General features: G+C 35.6%; 2 protein-coding genes across 4 annotated transcripts in view; both read right to left on the bottom strand.

Moving 5' to 3' along the window:
* ELP4 (elongator acetyltransferase complex subunit 4) overlaps positions 1 to 27,033 on the bottom strand; it is a 281,026-nt gene that overhangs the window by 68,910 nt on the left and 185,083 nt on the right. Inside the window, exon 10 of one of the 3 annotated variants that reach the window (XR_001001145.1) lies at positions 22,954 to 23,243. The exons of the other annotated variants lie outside the window; for them this stretch is intronic. The gene's annotated coding sequence lies outside the window, so the exon portion shown is untranslated. The remainder of the gene's footprint in view (positions 1 to 22,953; positions 23,244 to 27,033) is intronic. 3 annotated transcript variants of the gene reach the window in all.
* On the bottom strand, positions 19,091 to 21,259 carry LOC105507725 (putative uncharacterized protein encoded by LINC00269). The gene has a single exon (XM_011936336.1). The coding sequence runs from the start codon at positions 20,843 to 20,845 to the stop codon at positions 20,366 to 20,368; it is 480 nt and encodes a 159-aa protein (XP_011791726.1). The 5' UTR covers positions 20,846 to 21,259; the 3' UTR covers positions 19,091 to 20,365.

Genomic DNA, 27,033 nt, shown 5'->3' with positions numbered 1-27,033 from the left:
CTAGGAAATAGGAGACATCCCTTGCCTGATATATGGGACCTACTGAATATCCAAAACAAGTATTTTTTTTAAGTGGTAAGATAATACAAAAGTTACAATAAAATCAGCAACAAAGAGCGATGGCTGATTTCACCAACATATTTAACATTATACTGTAAGTCCTGGACAACACCAAAAAATATCACAAAGGAAGAGGCAAGTAATCATTATTTGTAGACAGTATGATTATGTATCTATAAAATTCATGAGACTCAACTGAGAAACTATTAGCATTAATGAGATGACTCAATAAGGTGACTAGATGTAAAATGAACATTTAAGCATCAATACAAAAAAATGTAGTAAAACAAAAAACGGAGTCCTATTCACAGTAGTTAGGAAAAACCCACCAATTATTTAGGAATAAATCTGACATGAAATGAACAGACTGTTCACTCCTTTCATAAATATTTACTGAATAGGCAATGGGAATACAAAGGTAAGAAAAATCAATGACAAGCTCATGGTACCTGTCCTTACAGAGTTTAAAAAGTACATTAAAGTCGAAGCCCTCATTCAAAGAATCACACTGGTAAACATATAAATAAACCCGTAAGTACTATGAAGTTCATGACGCTTTGAGGGTATAAAAGAGGAGAAGTAGAAGGTTTCCTTGTAGGAGACATTACTCTGGGAGCTGAAAAGGAATTATTTAAGTAGGGGGAAAATGTAAGAAGTTACATTTCCAAGAAGACTGAATGGCAAAGGCCCTGTGGTAGAAGAGAAAAATGATATTTTTTAAAAATTGAAACTAAAAAATAAAAGAATGCATGGCAGGCTGTAATAATGCCCCTGCTTATCCTTGAAGATATACATGTCCTAATTCCTGGAATCCGTGAATGCTACTTTCCATGGCAACGAGGACTTTTCATATGTGATTAGGGATCCTGAAATGGGGAAATGATTGCCCTGGGCACAATGTAGTCACAAGAGTCCTTATAAGAGAAGGAAGAAGGGTAAAAGTCAGAGAGGCCATGTGATGGTAGAAGCAGAGGTTAGAGTGATGAGGCCATAGCCAACGTATGCTGGTAGTTTACAGCACTGGAAAATGGATTCTTCTGTAAAGCTTCCAGAAGGAACTAGTCTTGCTGATAACTTGACCTTAATCCTCTGAGATCCTGACTGTGGACCTCTGACCTCTAGAATTATAGGGAAATAATTTATGTTATATTAAGCCACTAAGTTTGTGGTGATTTTTTATAGCAGTAACAGAAAAATAATATAAAATTAGTCATATATCACTTGTATAATTTAAAGAAAAAAGAAAATACCAACCATTCAAGTTGAATTGACAAATTCTTGCCATGGAATTATATTAACATAGTGAATTACAGAAGGTATTATAAAATAATACATTGTTATAGAATAAAGGGAAGTAATAAAACATAAGTATCATTAAATTTTCCACACTTACAACATACAAAGATGATTCAGTATTTTTTGTATACATTATAAAAGTATATTGTCAATAGATTACACATGGTAAAATGAGGTCTTTGACCGCCTTATATTTTCCGTTGAACATCAAGGATATTAGACAGTATTCCTAATAACATGAACTGTAAGGTTTTATTTCATATATATACTTACATGAAATTATATATATCTGGTATTAAATATTATGTATTACACTGTTGGTGGGAATATAAACTTATGCAGCAACTATGAAGAATAGTATGAAGGGTTCTCAAGAAATTGCAAATGTAACTACCATATGATCCAGCAATCCCACTACTGGGAATTTCTCCAAAGGAAAGGAAATCATTATATTGAAGAGATATCTGCACATCCATGTCTACTGCAGCACTATTCACAACAGCTAAGATATGAAGTCAACCTAGATGTCCAACAAAAGATGAATAAAGAAAATGTGGTATATATATACACAATGGAATAGTATTCAGCTATAAAAAAAGAATGTAATCCTGACATTTGCAGCAATGTGGATGGAACTGCAGGACATTATATTAAGTGAAATAAGCCAGGAACAGAATGTAAAACACCACCTGTTCTCACTCATATGTGGGAGCTAAAAAAGTTGATGTCATAGAAGTATTATAAAAAGTAGAACAGAGGATACTAGATGTTGGGATGGGTAGGGGGAAGGGAAGGAGAGGGAGAGATTTGTTAAAGGATGTACATTTATAGCTAAAGTTATAGTGTTCTCTTTTTGAAACTATTTGACAAAAGTTAAAATATATGAATTAAATATATAAATCTGTAAAATTAATTAAACACATATTGATTATATTAATTTAATATATTAAATTAAATATATAAATAAATTAAATTAATTCAATATATACACATATAATATTTAATTAAAACTTTTTTTTTGGTGGAGATGGGGTCTCACTATATTGACTAGGCTGGTCTTGAAGTGCTGGCTTCAAGCAACCTTCCCACCTTGGCCTCTCAAAGTGTTGGGATTACAGGCATGAGCCACCATGTATGGCCTTAAGTTCTAGTATTCTATACCACTGTAGGATGACAAGAATTGAAAATAATATATCGTTTCTAACAGTAGAAGGAAGATATTAAACATTCCCAGCACAAGGAAATAATAAATGTTTGAGATGATGGGTATGGTAATTATCCTGAGCTAATCACTATGTATTTATTAAATGCATCAAAATATTACTGTGTGCCCAATGAATATGTACAATTAGTATGTAGCAATTTAAAAAGTAAAAAAAAGACAATATATAAAAATACAACACATTTTTACTAAAAATATTATGTTCATGACCAGCCTGGGAAATCCTTTATTTATAAAAAATAAAAAATCGGCCAGGCGTGGTGGCTCACGTCTGTAATCCCAGCACTTTGGGAGGCTGAGGCAGTTGCATCATGAGGTCAGGAGATTAAGACCAACCTGGCTAACACGGTGAAACCCCGTCTCTACTAAAAATACAAAAAATATTAGCCAGGCATGGTAGCAGGCACCCGTAGTCCCAGCTACTCGGGAGGCTGAGGCAGGAGAATGGCATGAACCCGGGAGGCGGAGCTTGCAGTGAGCCGCGATCACACCACTGCACTCCAGCCTAGGCGACACAGCAAGACTCAGTCTCAAAAAAAAATAAAAATAAAAAATAAAAAAATAAATACATACATACATACATAAATACATAAAAAATAAAAAATCAGCCAGGAGTGGTGGTGTGTGCCTGCAGTCCTAGTTACTCAGGAGGCTGAGGCAGAAGAATCACTTGAGTCTAGGAGTTTGAGGTTTCACTATACTTGTGCCACTGCACTCTTGCCTGGGTGACAGAGCAAGACCCTGTGTCTAAAAAAAAAAAAAAACAAATAAAATAAAAAAAATTTAAGTATTGTATGTATAGAAATACATCAGTCTGAAAATTTACCATGTAGAATATCAAACATTTATGATGTTTAAATATCACAAAGGTTAATACGGATTTCTTGTCTCTAGAGAAATTAATAGACATACTGATAATGGTGGTCCATTTTTTCCTTTAAGGGAAAGTTTAGAACTAAGACATAACCATTATTATCATTTGTTAACACTGGTAATAATAACTAGACTATCGTTGCAGAGAAATTTTAATCTGTAATGTCTTTTGAAGAAATAATTAAAATGTCAAAATAAAAAATTCAGAACCTGTATGTTTAAGTGTATAAAGCAGTAGTTTTAAAATCTGTGTTTGTCTCAATCCAAAGTTCCTAGCAATAAAGCAATTAAACATAAGTACATTTATATGGTATTACGGTTTGAATGTGTCCCCCAAATTTCATGTGTTGGAAACTTAGTCCCCAAATTCTGATGTTAATTGTATTTGCCAGTGGGGCTTTTGGGAGGTAATTAGGATTAGATAAGGTCATCAGAGTGAGGCCTCATGATGGGACTGGTGGCTTTATAAGAGGAGGAAGAGAGACCTGAGCTGGCATGCTCTTGCCCTCTCACCATGTGGTGTTCTCCACCATATTATGATGCAGCAGGAAGACCCTTGCCAGATGTTGGCGCCATGCTCTTGGACTTCCCAGTCCCCAAAACCATGAGCCAAATAAACTTCTGCTCTTTATAAATTACCCAGTTTATGGTATTCTGTTATAGCAATCGAAAATGGACTAACACATATGGTGACTTAGGAAGTCAGAAAATAATCCTTAAGTCATATATCATATAATCTGTTTTTTTTTTTTTTTTTGAGATGGAGTCTCACTCTGTTGCCCAGGCTGGAGTGCGGTGGCACGATCTCAGCTCACCACAACCTTTGCATCCCAGGTTCAAGTGATTCTCCTGCCTCAGCCTCTCGAGTAACTGGGACTATAGGCACGCACTACCATCCCTGGCTAACTTCTGTATTTTTAGTAGAGGAGGGGTTTCACTGTGTTGGCCAGGCTGATCTTCAACTCCTGACCTCATGATCCACCCACCTTGGCCTCCCAAAGTGTTGGGATTACAGGCGTGAGCCACCACATCTGACCTATATAATCTTTAAGTCATAAACAAGAATAGTGTTTTCTACGATCTAAATCAGAATTTGTTTTAAGAAACAAAGAGGAGTTTTGTGTCTTCTGTTTGAATTAACCATGTGTGATTTTTTTTTTTAGTTGCTGAGAAGTTTTTCTATTTTCAAACAGATACAAATCCAAATTACAAGAACAGCACCTGAAATAATAAGAGATAATTTGCCTTGATGCATTTGTGATAAGACAATTGCACTGAAAACTAAAATTTTTTTTTAAATTCTATTACTATTGTAAGCAGAACAAATGCCCAGATGGCATGGGCCAGAAAAATATAATAAAGCTTTACAATACTGTTACTATCAGACCTCAGAAGTGTGCTGTAGTTTAAGTTAGAGTGCTGAATATGTGAGTGCATATAACATTTTTGAATTTTACTTTTTTGGACATATATATGCAAGTTGAAATATTTACCAGTTTCGAATGATTTCTATTTTCTGCCATATTCTTGGCCTTCAGTTTCAAACAATTTGAGAATTATTTTAGGAGAAGGCATATTAACTAAAAGATATAACAATTGTACTAATTCTTATTTTTCAATCAAGAAACACTTTGATTTCTTTAAAGAAAATAATAATGTGAAATACTGGCACAAGATCACCAACAGAGAAATCACAGGCTTGCTCTAGGACAGCTGGATAATCACAACTAAGGTGTAAGGTACCTGGAGAGAAGGGTTTAAGGGTAACTTGTGCCTTGAAGAGAAGAGATTGAGGCAACAATCTTTTAAGGTTTCTTTTTGTCTAGTTATTTTGCATTTCAATATAATGGTTATAATAATAGCAATTAGGTAACTCCTTCAAATTCTTTCATAAATGAAGCAAAGTATATAGATTATGTTAAAAATATTCATACTTTACTCAGACTTTGAAAAACACTGGTTAAGGTTTTTGATCAATTATAATTGCTTAAAACTAGCAGAGTCACAGTATATATAAATAAAGAGGTTATCTAAATCTGAAAAGGTGTCATAGCTGTTTTAGAATCTCTGGGGATAACTGGGCAATAAAGGTTGTGCCACAGAAACACTGGCATGTTGCACACCCTGTCTTCTTTTCACTGTTCCCTTTGCTTAGCAAGCTTGCTCACTACGCCACTGGTGCAAGGCCTAGGAGGCTAAAGAGGTCCTAGGAGACCAAATATATAGTCACTGGATCCTCTGCATGTGTCATACTTATCGAGTCAAGTACAAAGTAAACAAAGAGAATGCAGGCGGTGACTATAAGATGTAACCCACACATGCAGCCCCCAAAAGACAACCAAAAATTAAAAGGAGCTTTGGTGTGTTAACTCATCTGCAATGTCTAATAAAAGGTGCTAGCAGCGATAATTTTCTGAGTGATTTTAATGAATTTAACTGTTCTAAGTGCTTTACATAAATAATATTCATTTTCCCAATAAAATTTGAAGTAAATATTATTATATCAACTGTTCCATCTAACAACCTTTTGATATAGGCATTGATATCCTTATTTTACACAAAAGAAAATGAAAGTTTAGATGAGTTAAGTATCCTATACAAGGTCACATAGCGAAAAAGTACCTGAAGCAATTTAAAAACTTTCAGAAATTTTTTATAGCCAGAATGTATACCTAACATAGTAAAAGTATATAACATATATTAAGTGAATAATAGTATATGTTAAGGTTAAAGACTAAATGCTAGCTAATATCTAGGATAAGGGAGAATCACCTACAGATGAAAAACTATGAAACAGATTTTAAATATACACACAGTGGTAAAATATACATAGCATAAAATTTCTCTCTTAACCATTCTTAAATGTACAGTTCAGTGGCATTAAGTACTGAACTGTACATTTAAAAGTTGTATGCTGTTATGCAACTTTTACCATTATCCATTTCCAGAACTTTTTCATCCCAAATTGAAACTCTGTGTTCATTAAACAATAAATCCCATTCTCCTCTCCCTGACATGTTTTAATTCAAGCCTAATTATTGTTGTTGTTATTATTATTATTTTTAGAGACAGGATCTCGCTCTGTTGTCCAGACTGGAGTGCAATGGCCCAATTACAGTTTACTGCAGCCTTGAACTCCTGGGCTCAAGTGATCCTCCTGCCTCAGTATCCTGAGTAGCTGGGACAGGTGTGTGGCACCACGCCTGGCTCAAGTCTAATTATTTGTTTAATTAAAATCTCAAAATGTCAGCGTTTAAAGTCTTTCCATCTCAACACGTGTAAACATATACAATTATAGGAGACTAAAAAGTTCACCTTTGGAAATGTAACTATAATTTTATTTACTAAGTAGATTTAAAAGGACAGTCAGAAACATAATTCATCAATATATTTGCTTCCTACTGTGGCTAACAGTTGACGTTCAACTTTTGGGAATAATATATAAACATTAAAGTTATGTATGCTGAGAAATAAAGGTATAATATCAGGTATTTACAATATAAAATGTTTGTTTACCCATTTTAAAAAATGTTGTCTTTACTGATCAGTATTGAAAATCTCTCTCTTATTATATTAGGTAAAATAAAATTTATCAAGGTTCAAGTTGGAAAAATAGATTGAAATATATACATGTGTGTATATATTTATTATGTATAACATGTTGTCTTGAAATACATATAGGGCTTAAGTTAATAAACTGAAAATACAGGAAAAATCATAACTGGCTTGGTCATAAGAGCAGAAAAAAGCAGTTTTAGAACCCAGGAGACAGAACTACTATAAAATTATGCTTAGGCAATAGCTTTTGACATAAATTTAAATAGGATACAATATCTGTGCCCCAAGATAAATCGAGTGAGATTAGAAGTTAATTAAGGCAATAGCATGATTCTACTAATAAAAAAATCTTATTTTAAATATGTAGGTATAAAATTATAATACTTCTTAGTTACTTCCAGAAAATCTTTTAAAAGGAATTAAAGAATAAGAAGAAGATACAGGAGCTTATCAAAACCCCATTTAAGCAACGTGACAGCTTATTCTTTATAATATTAAGTCCTCAAAATGGACTTTATATTGGCTATATAACTGATAATATCCAAAAAATTTTATTTTCCTGGTAAGACAAGGAAATTTTAAAAAGGAAAAGAAAATGCTTGAGCACAAAGTCCTTAAATATATGCGAAACGGTCTGAGCAAATACAGAACGCAGAGAAGGCTATTTTCTTACACAGAGGTTCAAGTCACTGGCTATTTGAAACATTACAAACACATTAGCCACTATGGCTAATCAAGTGATTGGTAACTCTGATTTTAAAAAGGTAGTGCTTGAAATCCAAGAGTATTCTATAACCCTGTAAAGAGGAAGGAAATCCTACAGGATAAGAGAATTAGGCTGGGATGAAAACCACGGAGGAGGGGAAGAAATCTACTTACTCTCACATTTATACTATTATATACGACATAAGCAAGGAGAAAGAAAAAGGTTTTCTATTATTTCTTTCTATATTCTCATTGCATACCAATGAGAACATTCTTACATTCTCATTGGTTTGCATTTGAAAACTACAACACAGAACATGCCCTCTTGGTGAATCTAATGATGTAGCTCTAAGGGACATTTTTGTAAATCTGACACTTTCCTGAATGAACTCCCAAAAGTCAGAATTTGAATACAAATGTCCCTATCTTGAGTAAGCAATCTTTCCAGCTGTCTTCCAAGGACTACTGTTGGTTCTGTTACTTCCTGTGTGAGACTGGGAAAACGTACTTATTTGAGCCTGGATAGCTTATACAGACCCACAGCCTTTATTCTCAATTCCAAAAATCCAAAAACCTCTGAAAATCTGAACTCATTTGTCTACATGAACATAAAGCTATTTATAGTTTTTATTAACCTGACTTACTGTAACTACTCATATTATTACAGAAATATTAATGTTTATGAGGTATTACCTTTCTAGTGATCATTTTAGAACAACTTATTTTGAAGTATTTTCAAACACAGAAAAGTATGCCAGAAAAAAACAAAGAATTCCCATATTCCTATCACCCAGATTCCCCAATTTTTAACAGTTTTCATTTGCTCCATTTTTCTCTTTTTTAAAAAAATAGATACACTCCCGTAAGCATGTACATGTACACATGATTAGCCTTTTCTGCAGTATCCAAGAACAAGCAGCAGACATGATTCCTATCAACCCTAAATACTCCAGTATTTCGTAAGACAAGGACATTCTTCTACAGAATCACCACATAAGTCTTTGAGTCAGAAATTCAACATTTACACAACACTACTATCAATCTACAGACATCATTCAAACTTTGTCAACTGCCCCAGTCATGTCAGGACATTCATTCTCTTCCCATATTCTCATTCTCGCCAGGTCTTTCATGTTCTTGACATTTTTCCAAAAATATGGAACTTTCATTCTGTAGGCTAATCATAAACTTAGATCTTTCTGCTATTTCCTCATGATCATGCTTTTTGGGCAGGGAAACCACTAACATGATACTCTGCCCTTTTCAAGGCTACATATCAAGGTGATGTACCATACATGAAGTTGACCCACTTGTGATGTCAACCTTGATCGTCTGGTCATATTGTTCAGAAAATTTCTCCACTGTCATGTCATCCCTTAGTAACTAACTAGTAGTGTGTAAGGGAGATATTCTGAGATTATGTCAATATCCTTTTCCTCACTAAACCTCATCAAACCCACAAGCCAGGCCTCAGTCTCCATTGAAAACTTCCATCTGAATTGAACTATGAGTGACGAACTATGACTGTCAAATGGTAATTTTCTATTTCTATTTTTATCATTCCTTCAATGTTTAATAGTTGGTATTCTATGGCAGGGAAGAGATTTCTTTTCTTACCTATCTATGCATCCATCTCTCTCAGTATGGGCTCATGAATTTCCATTTTATTTAATGTTTTCCATTATTAATTTCCCAGACTGGCTAGTGGGAACTCTGAATTAAATCCTGGGCCGTCTTTTTTTCATGTTCCTATTGTTCTTTGAGTATCTGCTTACTTTCTGGCACAAATTCTCGTCTCATTTTATATTTTCTGTGCCTCAATCCTAGAATTAGCTATTTTGCCAAGAGGCTTCCCTCCTCTTCCCTTCCTGTTTTTTTTTTTTTAGTGAAGGAAGAGACTCAGAAACCAAAATTTGGGTACTTGGAGTATTCCCTAGGGTTGTCATTGCTTCTAGGCTCTTCAGAAGAGAAGGCTAAGAAATACACACATATATAGTAAATAAACTCACATACAGATACATCTATTTCTACATGTATATTGTTGTGTGTGCTTGAGTGTGTATGGTGTGTAATCATGAGCGTTTATGTTTATTTGTTCTAAAATCATTTCTTTCAAATTTCAAGCAATGTTTTATACTGTAGCAGGCTTTGATGAACGAATTTTTATTCACTATATTCATGTGCTCCATGGTAGTACGTATTTTGATCTTAATCTCTTTTAGCTTCAGTCTCGTAAGATCTTCATACAGCGATCACCTCCTCCTTCTCATTCTCTGCTGAGGTCAGAGAATCAGGTAGAAATATAGGAAAAATATAATTTAAAATTTCCAGGTAAGGCATGGTGCTCATGCCTGCAATCCCAGCACTTTGGAAGACTGAGGGGGGTGTATCACTTGAGGCCAGGAGTTCAAGACCAGCCTGGTCAACATGTTGAAACTCTATCTCTACTAAAAATACAAAAATTAGCCAGGAGTGGTGGCCCATGCCTGTGATCCCAGCTACTCGGGAGGCTAAGGAGGGAGAATCGCTTGAACCCAGGAGATGGAGGTTGCAGTGAGCAGAGACCTCACCACTGCACTCCAACCTAGGTGACAAAGTGAAACCCTGTCTCAAAAAAAATTTTTTTTTTCTATGACTATAACAATGTAATTGTAAGCATATGCACAGGAAATGTATATACTTTGTGTTCAATAGTAATATTAAAGTACAAAAAGATATAAATAAAACATAAAAGGTTTGAAAGAGGTTTTAATTAGTTAACATCTGCTCAATAAATAAGTTACAGAAAGATAAAGGTATTTATTTAAAATAGGCTCATATGACTAAAATTTATCAGTTTAATACAAATATGTGTTTAAAGTTTCAACTTTAAGTATACTATGCATATTTTATACCAGATTAGACTAACATGCCACCCCCACTACAGCTGGGAAGGTTAAACAACAGTATGCAAATCTGAATTGGATATACCAGCTGTTCAAATGCCAGGGCGTACTTTACTTTAAAATGTGACCATTTAGTTCTGTTAAATATAAACTGCTGTTCTAGCTATGTGTATTATTTTCCTTAAAAAATCCTTTTAAAAATAAAGCATTTTCTGATATGTAGTAGGAACACTACTACAGTTCAATGTTTCTTTTTTTTAACTTTTTCTTTCTCAACTTTCTGAAAAAATGAATGAGACAATTCTCTTCTTCATCTCTTACATCCCACTCATCTCATCAGCTTCTTTTGTTAATATAAAAATATGATAATTAGTCATTGGAAGAATGGTATTGCTTTTGATGAGACCCTGATTGCATTTCAAGTCCTCATTTTTGACAGAAACAAGTTTAGACACTTTCAATTGTGGACAATAATTCCACCCTGACTACGTGGTATACATGTTAAATTATAAGTTGTATAAGTACCATTCTCAAGGATAAAATCAAGAAATAAAGTCCTGAAGTTTCCAAGAATGACTACAAATACTTTATTTATAGAATGTCATCATCATTAAAAGTCTGTAAGATTATTTGTAAATGAAGGAGATGGCCCATTTTTCAATTTCTTGGGACCTAGAATTTTAGTAAGATGATTTTAAACAAATTGCTTTTGAGAGAAGGCTCCTTAATCTGGTATCAATAATAAAAAAACACACACACACACAAACAAAAAACAGGCTTTCTTCTTCCATTATAATACAGAAACTGAAATGAAAACCCTGATGTAGAGAAAACCCACTTGTAATACAAGAAACACAAGAAACACAAAAGCTAGGTACTGTAGGTATTATTACTGGAAATGGAAACGAAGACTTAGAGATAACTCTTCTAAAGTCACACAGGAAGTCGGCAGCTGCTCAATAAGAAACCAGTTTAAGATTCATTCCATTCAGCATGTTACTTACTCCTTTGAGTGGGCAGTGGAGAGTCTACATCCCTTCCTTCCTCCCCTAATAAACATGGGGCATGAGTCATGTGTCAGAAACTCTGCTAGGCTTGGAAGAATCAATGATAAACAAGACACTAGTGGTCTCTATTTATGGAATTGAGTATTTAAGAGGGGGATGATGTAAGTAATTGCAATCTAGTGTGGTTACTGCTATGATAGAGAAAATACAGGATGCTACCAGAGCATAAACAGAGGTATTCAATCTAGACTTGGTGTGGATCATAGAAGCCCTGAGGGAGACAGTGATATTTAACCTGCAGCCTGAAGGATACACAGAAGTCAGCCTGGCTGAGACCACAGTGGTAGGAGGTGGAGGGGGTGTGAGATTGGGGCTGTTGCTCCAATCAGAGGCAACATCATGTATGAATGTGCCTTGGAGGAATTGGAATTAAGTAGAGCACAGGAAAACTCCTGTTTTGCTGATCTTCTCCTGCTTTTCTGCAAAGCCAAGGTACAGAACTGGCACCTGTCACTGTGTACTCTTCCAAAATGAGCAAGGGAGCAAGAAGTAGAGTCAATGTGCTGGGGTAGCTATTTGCCCTTGCAAATGAAAAATTGATGGTCTACTTTTTTTCTACACAAAGATAGGTCAATTCAGAAACTGTTCTTTAAATAGTTTCCAAAATTCATTATTTACAGTAGTAGGGCTACAGTTAGTAGGGAAAAGATTCTATCACTAGAAGTACTTAATTTTTTTTTAGATTCTAGATCATAGCACTTACCGACTATATTAACTTAGGCTAGTTATATTATATCTTTCGATTCCCTAACCATTAAGATGAAGGTCTGAAAACCATGGCCTGTACTTTCCTCCCCAACTCTAATATTTGGGCTACGTTAATAATATAACTATCAGGATCATAGTATCAAAACAACGCTCCTTGGCAGCCCTGGATTCCTTCAAGTTAGTTTAGAAATTTTCCAACTCAACCAGAGCAGCTCCAGTATTGTTAGATTTCTTTATTGGACTTCTGAGTAAGAAGTTTCTCAGAGTTTCACAGCTTAAAAATTTGAAAACCACTTTTTGTCTCACTGTTCTGTTACATAGATAAAATGCTTAAATCCTTACTTAGTTGCTTAAAACATGGGGGCAATCCTCCTGTTGGTGTGAATAAGGCCAAATCTATGAGTTCTTTAATGATGTTACAATATCATATTTATTACTCAATAAGAAGTTAATGTTAAGAGATATTGTAAATTCTATCACAATAACCTGTTATGTGTCATCTCGGGATGAATAACCAGCTTTGTGTCATCTGGGGATATCTAATTAGGAAAAGTGGTATGATAAATATTTATATTCCTAGTTCAAAAATTGTTATTGTAAACATTGTGCTTATTGTTTTAAATTCAGAAATCAGAAAGAAACTTCAGTCATGAAGTATGTCCTTTAGTTAAACAAGTGTAAATATATGTACCATTCTATTTGGTAAGGTTAAAAAAAACCACTGGCAGTAAGGCAATTCTAAATTTACCATGGATTATTTATTTAAGCTTGAAGATAAAACTGAGGTTTTATAAATGAGAAAATGATGTACTAAAAGCAAGACACTAAATCAATTTTAAACACCAAACACAATTTATGCCTGACTTTAAAACTCATCCACGAAACATTAATCTACACAAAGGCCAGAAGCTGAATGAAGCATAATTTGTGAAACTGATACCTTTCATCACAACCTCTAACTGAAAAGGTCATTAGATATATTATATCTAAGTGAGCAGCTTATCCCTGCTTCATTACTGATAATTAAGACAAGTAATATTTTCTTGACAGTAATGTGTCCGTTAACAGATATAGTCTAGTTTGCATAAAATAAGCATTAATTAGCATAGTACTATCCCAGATTTTTTAAAAAATTGAGTACTTGTGTAACATGGCTTCATCATTTTTTCCCTTAATTTCCAGGCTCAGAAAACATAATGTACACATTAAAAAATTCATCTTTAGTCATGTTTAAATTCATAAGGTACATAACTAAATAGGTATTCTGAAAACGCAACCAATGAAAGTGAAGGTACCTGTGACTGGGTATCATTTAAATTATCTGTACTAACTTGCCTTACTCTGAGCTATGTGAAATGCCAGAAGCAGCTATTCTTTAATGTTAAGACTTTTGAAGTCTTAATGTAGGAAATTTGGGGAAGTATAAAATCGTTTCTAAACTGACTGAAAACTAACAAGTAGGGCAAAGAGCCAAAAAAGTACCTTTAAAAGGCCTTGAATAAGAAAAGACATGATTTGCCTTTGCTTTTTTGGTGTAAAAAAAAAAAGGGGAAAAAAAACCCACATGAAACTGAGTACTCAGTACAGAAAACTTCAACTATTACTAGTAATGACTAGTTATTACCAGATAAGACTTTTATTCTTTTTGGCCAGAGGCAAGATTTTCAGGGCCAACATTTTCTTTAATTAAATAAGAAAGATCAAAATAAAATGATGGTAGGAAGCTAACAGAACTGTGCTTTTTTATTAACTCAGACTTTGTAAACTAATTCAGTGTAAGAGGATAAAGATTAAATTGGGATAACTGTGTCTCATACATGAAGTTCTAATTTTACTTTTCCACAAAGCTATAGAAGAAACTCACATTTTAGTACAAATAATCCATCACAATATTACAGATATAAACTATACATTTTCTTTTTAGGAAAAAGAAGGAGTATTTGTCTGGTCAGTGACCAAACATTATTTGAGATTCTACTGTGCGTGCTCCCTCTCACTTGAAGGAAGGTGAGGCAGATGGACTGGATTGTGGCACAGGTTTCTCTTAATTTGCCACATCTAGAAAAGGAGGAAAACAGCTATGCCCCGAATGTTGGCATTTTAGCTAGTAGAATGAGGTGGAAACAGATGGGCTTTTGAGTCAGCTACTCCTCTGACTGAATCTTGGCTTTGCTATTCAGCAGATATTTGATCTTGTGAAGAAACTCTCTTGAGCCTCAGGTCTTTCACATGAAAAAATCAGCTAATAATATTTATTCTGAAGGAATTATTCTAAAGATGAAGTGAGATAATGCATACAAAACACATGTTATTTTCTTTTCCTTCCCTTATGAGAGGAATATTATTTTGGTTCCATTTCACAGACCACCACCATTTCCCTGGTATATGGAGGATGGTAGAGAACAGAGTTATTGTCTGCTAATAAGCACTTCTCCAGGTTTCCATTAGCAGAGCAATGCTTCTTTGCCTGAGTGAAAAACAACCACCACTATCACAACCACAATCCTCAGAGAAAGATGCCAATTGTCTCTATTTAATAGGTGAGAAAACTGAAGCAAAAAGACATTATTTGCTGAGCTCACATATCCAGTAAGTGGCAGAGTCAACTTTCAAATTCAGGCTGTTGAACTACACAGCCTCATTCTAAATCACTATACCATACTACTTTATAGAGTACACAGAACATAAGACGGGAAATCAGTGGCCACAGACTTCCTATCATAAGCAAGGAGCTGGGCAGGGGCTTTCACATAATGTAATTTTCAGTCTTTCTTCCACCCTCCATTTGGATAAATGCATCAACCCAGAGAGGAGTTGGGAAGGAGAAATGCACTACATCCGCCCAGTGTGTAAGCCATGTTTTTCATTCTTCTTTCTTTCTTGTTTTTTTTAGAGACAGGTTCTTATTTTGTTGCCCAGGATGAAGTGCAGTGGCACAAATGAACCTCACTGCTGACCCCCAAACTCCTGCACTCAAGTGATCCTTCCAGCTCAGCCTTCGGAGTAGATGGGACTACAGGTGTGCACCACCATACCTGGCTAATTAAAAAAATTTTTTTAGAGTTGAGGTCTTGCTATGTTGCCCAGGTTGGTCTTCCACTCCTGGCCTCAAGTGATCCTCTCACCACTGAGTAGGCGAGAGCCACTGCACCCAGCTTGCCACTATTTTCAAGTAAAGATGAACCTATTAAAGCTAAACACATTCTTGCAGGACAAGATACTAATTAATAATTAATCATACTTTAATCAGTATACTAAATAGTCTATGCCTAAAAGCTTCTCAAATAATTAAAGCGAACCCTGTGCAAGGTGCTTATATGCCATAGAAATTTTGTTTAGCATTCCACTCAATGACAAAGTTAACAAATTGCCATAAATTAGAGAAACCAAATATATTAGTCTAGATCTAATTTACTGTTCTCCCAATGATAAAAGCTGCAAACAGGAAGTACCCTCATTTTCCCCCCTTGAGCCCTCACAAATTTTTTCTCTTTTTATAGAGGCTCAAATTAATCTAATATGTATGTGAAAGTTAGGGACTCTCATAATTTCCTATCTCTAGAAGGCACTTCTACATACTGTTCACTCTTCACAGGTCAGTGACTATGCATATTAGTAAAATAACAGCAATACTGGAAGTTCATTTTCTAGCATAGTATTACTAATTCTACATTTCTTGAGTGTATACTCTGCTTAGCAATGTGCTACATAGATTTTGAATATTATACAAAATGGTACCTTCTTGTTCTATTTACTACATGAAATCTTTGACATTAATGAAACATGACACAGTACTGTATTCTATTATGAAATCTCCTCCACTCCAATATACCTGGTAAGACTTAGTGGGGGTGAAAAAGATCAAAAGAGTGGGAGGAAAGAATGCCTGAAATATTAGATTTATCTTTAGATTTTAGTTCAAATTCAACTACTTGGGTTATGACTTTCAAAGGTCAATTATTTTTAGCTAAATAAGTAGAAAATTGGTCCTGGTAAGCAGGCATGTATCTCCCAGGGGTGAGGATGGAGGTGGGGATAAGGAGAAACCATTTCCTTGCATTACAGCAAATGATACAATAATTTCACATTCATATATATAAACAGTATTAGCATAACACCATTCTTTGTAGAAAGGGATGTTAACATTTAGAAGGCTGTAATTATTTTAGGAATAATGAATTTTTATAAGGCATCTGTTTTTTCCAAAGTATTTTGGTTAAAGCCTGATTTACGTGAAAACATAAATAACCTCTTGCTCCAGACTCAGAGCATCAGCAAGCTTTAACAGATGGCCTCATTTAAAAATCATTTGTTAAGGTATCTCACATTTATCCAACACGCTGTCAACGTCTTCCTTTCATTCAATCGTGATTTTACATATTTCTGTCATAAATATTTTTTAATCCTGTGCATTCATGGAAATAACACAATTTACTATTTATACTTAATTTGGTTTGAGGGTAACCCTGATTCTTTTAAACTTATGCCATTAACTAAAGTACTGTAGAATGATTAATTACAGAAAAATACAAAGTTTAACATTAACTCATGAAAATGCAATCAAAAGCAACATTAGGCTGGGCGCGGTGGCTCACGCCTGTAATCCCAGCACTTTGGGAGGCCAAGACGGGCGGATCACGAGGTCAGGAGATCGAGACCATCCTGGCTAACACGGTGAAACCCCGTCTCTACTAAAAATACAAAAATTAGCCAGGCACAGTGGCGGGTGCCTGTAGTCCCAGCTACTCGGGAGGCTGAGGCAGGAGAATGGCGTGAACCCAGGAGGCGGAGCTTGCAGTGAGTGATTGCACCACTGCACTCCAGCCTGGGTGACAGACTGAGACTCGGTCTCAAAAAAAAAAAAAAAAATCAAGGTACAAGTGGAAAAAGCAAAATAATTGAAAAATTATCTATCCTGCACCCGCCTCTATTATTCTTTCCTTCTCCTTTCTTTCATTCTCAAGAATCTGGAACAGTGTTGATACTTGCTGTCTCTATTTCCTTACCTCCCATTCACTTTTTACACTTTCAAAGAAATTGCAATAGTCATTCAATCTTTAACCAATTACATGTAATTAAGGTTTTGAGCCCTATGCCCCAATTTCTTGGTCAATGGTCACCTATGAGCCTCATATTGCCAAATGCCATAGACTTCTCTACCTATGAGTCAACTGTTGACTTTCTATTCATTGCTCAATGCATTTGGCATTGTTCATTATTCCTTCAAAATTCTCTCTTCTCTCAATTTCCATGAGACCACTCCACATGATTCTTCTGCCTTCTTCTCTCCTGATTCTAAACATGTTTTCTGATCTTACATGTTCTAATGTCTTCAACTACCGGCTACATAACAATGATTCCCAAATATACATCTTTGGATCATGTATCTCCTTAGAACAAATTCACACATCCAAATGTTCAAAGGTTATATCCACCTGTATGTCCTATTCTACATGTCTCAAACTGCACCTTTTTCTATGATCCCTATTTTAATGAAAGACACCGACCCCATCTAGTCACCCAAATCAGATATTTGGAAGCCAGTTTAGACTCCTCCTTCTCTCTTACAAAATGACTAAGCTCAGTTGATTTTATCTCATGTCTAATCATTATGATGATGGTGATGGTGATAATGATGATCACCTAGTTTCTGCAATAGTTCCCTAACTTAACTCTTGGCCTCTAGTTTTGTCACCCCACCCCACCCCACCCCGACTCCAATCTCTTTTCATACTCCTGCCAGAGTGTTTTTTTTTTTTTTTTTGAGGCAGGGTCTCACTCTGTTGCCCAGGCAGGAGTGCACTGGCATGATCTCAGCTCACTGCAACCTCCACATCCCCAGCTCAAGTGACCCTCCCACCTGAGCCTCCCAAGTAGCTGGGACTACAGGTGTCCACCACTATGCCTGGCTAATTTTTTGTAGAGATGGGGCTTCACCATGTTTCCCAGGCTGGTCTTGAACTCCTGGGCTCCCAGGAGTTCAATCCACCTGCCATGGCCTCCCCAAGTGCTGGGATTATACTTGTGAGCCACTGTACCATGCCCAGAGTGATACTTCTAAAACACAAATCTGATTGGCAATCTCTGCATAAAATATTTTAATGGTTCCCCATTACCCATAGGACAGAATCCAAAATTGTGAGCTGGAAATCACATCATGATCTGCCTCTCTCAGACGGATGGCTTCCTTCCTTTATCCATGTTTAATCTGAAGTTTTAATAAAATAGTCAAATGCTAGAATCTAATTATAGTGAATATGTTTGTATTTAAGATAATTAAGATGAGAAGCTATTTCATACCAAAAAAAAAAAAAAAACTCCACAAGATCATGAAAAATCAGAAATATGGTACAGGTGGAGTCTAGAATAAAAATTAGTGTCAGGATAAATAATAACAAACCAGACTTTCTTGGTATTGATTAAAGAAAGAAGGTGACAACCTTAATTGTATTAGGGCTAACATGACAAAATAAATAATAGATTACTAATATATAAAATGTATATATTTTTCACAGGTGAGTTTGGCTTTCATTTTGACTAAGTCATAAAGCCTACAAGAAGGTTAGAAAAGGAAACTGTATTATAAGAGACTATAGAGAAGTTGTGTGATAACCCCTTGAAAAGACAATTTCAACATAAAACATTTACACATAAAAGTATTAATGTGCTATAATCGTTTAACCATATATAGGAAAGAATTTTTTTATTTCAAGAAGGAGTCTCGCTTTGTCATCCAGGCTGGAGTGTAGTGGCGTGATCTTGGCTCACTGCAATCTCCACCTCCCGGGATGGAGCGATTCTCCTGTCTCAGTCTCCTGTCTTAGCCTCCCGGCTAGCTGGGACTACAGGCATGTGCCACCATGCCCAGCTAATTTTTTGTTTTTTTAGTAGAGAAGGGGTTTCACCATATTAGCCAAGATGGTCTCGATCTCCTGATCTCGTGATCCACGCGCCTGGCCTCCCAAAGTGTTGGGATTACAGGCGTTGAGTCACTGCACCCGGCCAGAAATGTTTTCAAAATAAACTTCATTAATAAAATTCCTTAAAGTCTCTGCATTTCATATGTCTTCACTAATTTATTAAAGTTTGGATACAAATCTGTTAAGTTTCAACTCTTCTGTTACAAATTTGTAATTCACTACACTCCTCTTGAAGTAATTGCACTATTGCATTGAAACCCATTTCAATTAACTATGTAATTGGAAATAGAGAGTAAAAAAATGCACAGGTTGGGTAAATTATTCAGTAACTTAAAATTGTTTTTTTCAATTAAACTTCTTTTGCTATTTTGTTGTTGTTGTTGTTGTTTTGAGGCAGAGTCTTGCTCTGTTGCTAGGCTGGAGTGCAATGGCGCGATATGGCTCACTGCAACCTCTGCCTCCCGGGTTTGTGATTCCCCTGCTTCAGCCTTCCAAGTAGCTGGGATTAGGCGCCCGCTAGTACGCCTGGCTAATTTTTTGTATTTTAGTAGACACAGGGTTTCACCATGTTGGCCAGGATGGTCTCGATCTCCTGACCTCGTGATCCACCCCCTCGGCCTCCCAAAGTGCTGGGAATACAGGCGTGAGCCACAGTGCCTGGCCTAAACCTCCTTTGCTATTAGGACACTTTCTTTCTGCATAACTTTTTGTAAAAGCTTTTCAGTATTATGTCTTAAGCATCAATTTATGCTTACATAGGTACATATATTGAAATCATTTTATTTTATAATTTGTTTAGTAAGATCAAAATCAGGAATATCAGCAGCTCCTTGAAAGTGCCTTCAGCTCCTTTCCAGACACTCCCCGTGAAGACAGTGTCCTGTGTTTCTTTCTAAAAGTCTATTGTTTTGTCTTTCATATCAGACTGCAGTCCATCTGGAATTGATTTTTGTTTACGCTGTGAAGAAGAGGTCAAGATTTACTTGGTGTTTCTCATATGGATCATACGGATATCAGTTTTGACTGAGTACTATTTATTGAAAAGCACATCATTCCCCATCTGCACTAGTGTTATTTTTGGTACAAGTCACAGGTGATCAGATACGTATGGGTCTGTTTCTGGACTCTTTTCTGTCCAGTTTGGTTACAATGCTCTGTCCTTGTGTCAATACCAAAAATCTTGATATAGGGTAGTCCTCCAACTTTGCTAGGTGTAAAGATTATTTTTTGGGGCCGGGTGCTGTGGCTCATGCCTTTAATCCCAGCACTTTGGAAGGCCGAGATAAGCGGATCACTTGAGGTCAGGGGTTTGAGACCAGCCTGGCCAACGTGGTGAAACCCCATCTCTAGTAAAAATACAAAAATTAGCCAGGGGTGGTGGCGCACATCTGTAATTTCAGCTACTTTGGAGGCTGAGACAGGAGAATCACTTGAATCCCCAAGGTGGAGGCTGCAGTGAGCCAAGACTGATCCACTGTACTTCAGCCTGGGTGACAAAGGGAGATCTTGTTTTTTTTTTAATTTAAAGATTATCTTTTTGATCCTTTGCATTATTTTATTTTACAAAAATTTATGCTGGGATTTTTATAGGGACTGCACCGAATATAAATATAAACTCTGGAAGAAGTGATATACCAATTTATATTTGTAGTAGCTTTAGTTAGACTTCAAAGTTGTGCAGGATCATAGCAGTTCTTAATTGGGTAGGACTGCGTAGAGCATTGTTGAATGCCAGAATACCCTAGCCTCATGCATTAAATATTACTGACAATCACTGTAATAATCAAAACCATGGTGATACCAAAGAACTGAAAAAGTTCATTCAGTAATGTTTCTTTCCTATGTTTCAAGTCTATGATTCCTATTGTTCATTTAATAATCATTTACTTAGTATCTAATAAGTGATCTTTTCTACCTCTCATCAATTTTGACATTTATATCTAGTTAATTGAATTTATCCCATAGTACAGACAGAAGAAATCTCTTCTTTATTAAATTGTGAATTCTTTAAAATAGAAACAATGTCTTGTTTTTGTATCTCTAGTACCCCCTATATAGTAGGCTTTTAAATAGATGTTTAGCAAATTATGTTAATAGACCATAAAATAATTTTAATTCACCTAGAACATTAATCTTAAAACGCCCAAGGCCTTGAAACCTGCAGAAATGATGATGGATTTAAATGTTTATGAAGGAAAATATCACTGGTGTTTCACAAAATTTAGAAGAGCTTGAGTCTGTTTCATCTGTCCTAGAGTAAAATTCAAAATAATACACTCAATTTGCCAATTTGAAACTTTAACAGTATGGTAGTTTTAACACAGCTTTTAAATTATATTTTTTAAAATGGAAACCTCAGACTTTGAAGTGGTACAAAAAATTATAAACTTGAAAATTTTTCAAAAGCTATATGAAAACTAAAAAATTCCAAGCTTTGTATTTTTAATCAAGCTCACTTACACAAGACACCATAAAAGCTCCTAAAGAGTTGCATAGCAAAAATCTCAATGCTTACTTACAAGATATGGCATAGAAAGAAACTACACATTTGTGTGTAAAATAAGCTGTTCTAAAAATGTATTACATGGCTAATGTTAATAAAATAGGATACAAAAATAGGAAGAAGAATGGTGACTAGCTAAGCTTGGGCTTTGTGGGGAGGAGAAGGGAAGTTAAATAAAAATAAGAAATAAATTTATGTAAATATAAATAAAATATTTGGATAGTACCAAATATACTGATTCAGTGAAATATTTTGGCACTATGGGTGAAATAAAGGCATAGAATATATACTTTCTGACCTCAAGAAACTTACAGTCGAATGGGCAAGGTAAGTGTCAAAATAAGTAATATAAATAGAAAGTGATAAGTACATAAATATTTTATAGTCCAAATGACTTTCAAGATGCAACTCAAATATCTTCCTGCTGTAGCTTTCCCTGAACAACTGCCTCATTATTAGTCTTTGTACAGTATTTTCAAACCTAACTATTTTTGTACCAGTCAATTTCTATTATAGTTGTTTATACATCAGTTTTCTCTACTAGACTATGAGCTCTTTATGGGCAGGAGTTGTGTTAATACATATTTCTATCCTCACAAAAGGCCTGGCACATGGTAATATTTCTTATACTTACTCAACTTGAGCTAATACAGTATTGTACAAAATGTACAACAATGAGAGAACTGAACAATGAATGTCAAGGTTCTAACTTCACAATACAAAAAAAGATCAATTTATGATGCAACTGTCAGGCGAGGCTCAGGGAGCAGGTGAGATTTGAGGTCAGCTCTGAATATGTATGTGAGATCTCAGAAGGGGCAAAGACAGTAATCATCTTGGAAGTGTGACCAAAGTAGTGCTACCAGACTTACTGCTTCTGCACCTTTCTAACAATAGCAGCTAGTGAGGAAGGCAAATATGTAAAGAAGCACCTATGAGTCTCATTGATGGGCCACTAATTTTACAGCCTTGAATAATCTATGATTCTTCCTCCTCTTTCATCATTCAGATCCTGGCAAATATCAAGTATAGTATCAAGTATAGCTCTTCATTTAAATCTCTCTTATATTTGTCAATAGCTTGGCTGAAACTGTTGCATAGTTGGATGAGATGCTGACATTACAGAAGCACTGAATCAACATCAGTATCTACTTACCTTTACACTTGTTCTCTTTGAAATATAAAGCCCTAGGCCGGGCGTGGTGGCTCATGCTTGTAATCCCAGCACTTTGGGAGGCTGAGGCGAATGAATTACCTGAGCTCAGGAGTTCGAAACCAGCCTGGCCAACATGGCGAAACCCCACCTCTACTAAAAATACAAAAATTAGCTGGGCGTGGTGGTGGACACCAGTAATCCCAGCTACTAGGGAGGCTGAGCCAGGAGAATTGTTTGAACCCGGGAGGTGGAGGTTGCAGTGAGCTGAGATCCTGCCATTGCACTCCAGCCTGGGCAATAAGAGTGAAATTCCAACTCAAGAAAAAAAAAAAAAAAGGAAAGAAATATAAGAAATATAAAGCTCTATTTGTTCAAGCACCTATCAGTTTTCTTTTACATGCACTGTAACCATTTCCTCACTGATGTATCTTCTGTTCACGTTCTTCCAGATCATCAAAAAATGTTACTTTCCCTTTCAATTTTCTTCTAATTTGCCTTCAAACAGATGTAACATCTCTCTCCTTAAGTCTCATAGCATTTTATGCTTCTTTATTACACTTAGGATATTTTGCCCTGTATTGATTTTTGCACATCTATCTAATCTCTTCTACAACTGTGTTCACTTTTCTGGTGGAAAAATGGTGTTTTACTTATTTGCTTTATACATAGTAGGTGTCTAATTTTCTGAACTGATTTAGACTAAGCATACTTTACTGTGGTATGCAGGTTTACAAACAATTCTATATGGTATGGTGCAAAGCCTGGGCAGGTAACAATTCAAACCCTGTTTTTTCTGCCCTTCCAGAAACCCCATTCACAACGTAGAACCAAGCCTAATTATACATGACTGTTAGATGAATTTAAAATGCTTTTCTCTGTTCAGTTTGAATATACATTTCAGAAGGAGAAAAGCCTGAAATCTTATTTCAGACTTATCCTCAACTCCCCTCATGATACAAAGTCAAATTTCCAAAAAAAAAAAAAAAAAAAAATCTAAATATGTGACTGTAAATTTTTACAAAAATAGAAGTTACCAAGTTGGTTAATTTCAACTGTTACTAATGAGTTAGGATATACTGACATTTATAACTTTCAACAAGAAAACTTAACCTCAGGTTAATAAAGGTACAATCAAACTTTATCTTTTTTGATACATAAGCTAATTAATACCTCAAAAATACTTAATTTGGGAATATCTGAGCTCCTCAGGATAAATTAACTATATTTTAAATTGAGTTTTTATAGTCCCTAATAGTTTTATTTCAACATGATCACTTTACATTAAATAAAATGAGTCTACCTTAGAGTTCTTTCTTAACAATTTCATTACTAAACTCTGCAAAGAAGCTTTTCATGATGTAGGTTCATCTACTGTGCAGCCTACTGAATACAACATTAGAAGATTAAATACAACCTTCTCTATTGCATACAACATTCGCTAACACTCAAGGGCAGTGGATTTAAACATATTTTAATTGTCAAACCGCTACTTCAAATGGTATATATGAAACAAATAAAACACATATGCTCTGATTCAAGCAGGGGTGAGTATAATGAACTTAGTGTCTTCCTTGCCCTTTGGTTCCTTCTTGCTTATACCCCTCCACAACCCTGTCCAAAACTCAAACCAGCAATTTCAGAGGATCTTCTGGGGAACCACTGGGGCCATAGCATTTTGCAAACCAATGCTCTAGGGTAAATATGTTTCAAGAACTAATGATGCAAGTGCAGAAATATTTTCATAAATATCATTTTAGCAAAATGGGATTCTTGCCAGTCTCAAGATGTATTATACCTAATTCAATTCCTTCGGTATAATAAAGAACCAGTAAGTGCTTAATTTTCTTCACAATGATGTTACAATAATAAAAAGTATGTTGGAGACTTCTGGTTTCCAGTCCTGCATGTAATGAACTTGAAGTTGTCATTCCTGTCTCCACAAGCAAAAAGCTGAACAAACTGAAAAATCAACAAATCTTAGATCCATCAGATAATTGGGGTCACAGGGAAACCACTGCCCTCTACAATTGTAGAGATGATAGGTAGATATAGAGAATCACAACTTATCCAAGTAAAAGCCCAGAAAAAAAAATTCTCCACAGGGACCAGTACCAAAATCTAAACTGTAAAAGACAAATTGTTAGAAGCTCAGGGTGGATATTAGAGAGTAGACAACTCCAGGGGGACCCAGCCCTAGAAATGAAAGTCTCAATACTGTCAAGATTTCAGTTCTTTCTAACTTGATCTATAAATTCAATGTAATCCAAATAAAAATCCAAGTAAGTTATTTTATGGATATTGGCAAACTGACTCTAAAGCTTATATGAAAAGGCAAAAGAATAATAGCCAACACGATACTGAAGAACAAAGTCGCAAGACTGAAACTACCTGTTATGGGCTGAATTGTTTCCCTTCAAAATTCATGTTAAAACCCTTACGCATAGTATCTCATAATGTAACCATATTTGGGTATAAGGTCTTTGAGGAGGAATTAAGTTAAAATGATGTCTTTAGGATGTGCCCTAATCCAATATGACTGGTGACCTTATGAGAAAAAGAAATTTAAACTCAGACCTGTGCAAGCACAGAGGGAAAACATAGGGAGAAACAGTCACCTATAAGCCAAGCAGAGAAGCCTCAGAAGAGATTAACCCTGCTGATATCTTGATCTTAGACTTCTGACCTCCAGAACTGTAAGAAAATAAAATTTCTATTGTTTAAGTCAGCAAGTATGTGGTATTTGTTGTGGCTGCACTAGCAAACTAATACACTGCCTGACTTCAAGATACAATATAAAGATATCATAATCAAGACATGTGGTATAGTCTTGATTACGGTATATGTGGTGCATGAATATAGATTATTACGGTATATGTGGTGCATGAATATAGATTATGGTATATGTGGTACATGAATATAGTCAACTGAACTTGAATATAGTTGCATGAAGACAGTCAACAAACAAATGGTATATAAAATATACGAAGAACTTTTAAAACTCAACAATAACAGAAAAACCAACTTAATTTAAAAATGGGCAAAAGATGTGCATAGACAACTCACCAAAGAAGAGAGATGGATGGCAAATAAACATACAAAAAGTTCCATATCATATGTCCAGAAAATTTTAAATTCAAACAATAATGAGATACCACTCTCATTTTCTACATTTTAGAAAAATGGCTAAAATCCAAAACACTGATAACACCAAATGCTGACAAGGATGTGGAGCAACAGGAACTCCCATTCACTGCTGGTGGGAATTTAAAATGGTATAGCTACTGTGGAAGTCAGTTTGGCAGTTTCTTACAAAATGAAATATGCTCCTATACAATCCATCAATTTACACTCCTTGATATTTACCCAATGAGTTGAAAACTTACGTCCACACAAAACCTGCACATGGATGTTCATACCAGTAGCTTTATTCATAATTGCCAAAACTTGGAAGCAACCAAGATGTTCTTTAGAAAGTAAATGAATGAATAAACAAACTATGGTACACCCACACAATGGAATATTATTTAGCACTAAAAGAAGTGAGTTATCAAGCCAGAGAAAGACATGGAAGAATCTTAAATGCATACAAACACACACACACACACACACATATGTATGCAATAAATAATAATAATTATTTACTAATTTTGAGACAGTGTCTTAAAGGCTGTCACCTAGGCTGGAGTGCAGTGGTGTGCGACCACGGTTCTCTGCAACCTTGACCTTTTAGGCTCAAGTGATCCTCTCACCTCAGACTCCTGAGTAGCTGGGACCACTGCTGCACACCACTACACCTGGCTAATTTTTAAAATTTTTTGTAGAGACAGGGGTCTCATTTTGTGGTCCAGGCTGGTCTCAAACTACTGGCCTCAATTGATCCTCCCACCTTGGCTTCCCAAAGTGCTGAGATTACAGGCAAAAGCCACTGTACCTGGCCTTAAATGCATATTGCTTGGGGGGCGGAGCAAGATGGCCGAATAGGAACAGCTCCAGTCTCCAACTCCCAGTGCGAGCGACACAGAAGACCGGTGATTTCTGCATTTTCAACTGAGGTACTGGGGTCATCTCACTAGGGAGTGC

The sequence above is a fragment of the Colobus angolensis genome, unplaced genomic scaffold (assembly GCF_000951035.1).
Source record: "Colobus angolensis palliatus isolate OR3802 unplaced genomic scaffold, Cang.pa_1.0 Scaffold152, whole genome shotgun sequence".
Classification (NCBI taxonomy): Eukaryota; Metazoa; Chordata; class Mammalia; order Primates; family Cercopithecidae; genus Colobus; species Colobus angolensis.
This window is presented reverse-complemented; position numbering and strand designations above follow the sequence as displayed.

Bases quoted from the DNA above. Each gene is read 5' to 3' on its own strand.
- LOC105507725 (XM_011936336.1), bottom strand. From the start codon at position 20,845: ATGCAAAGGATCAAAAAGATAATCTTTAAATTAAAAAAAAAACAAGAT.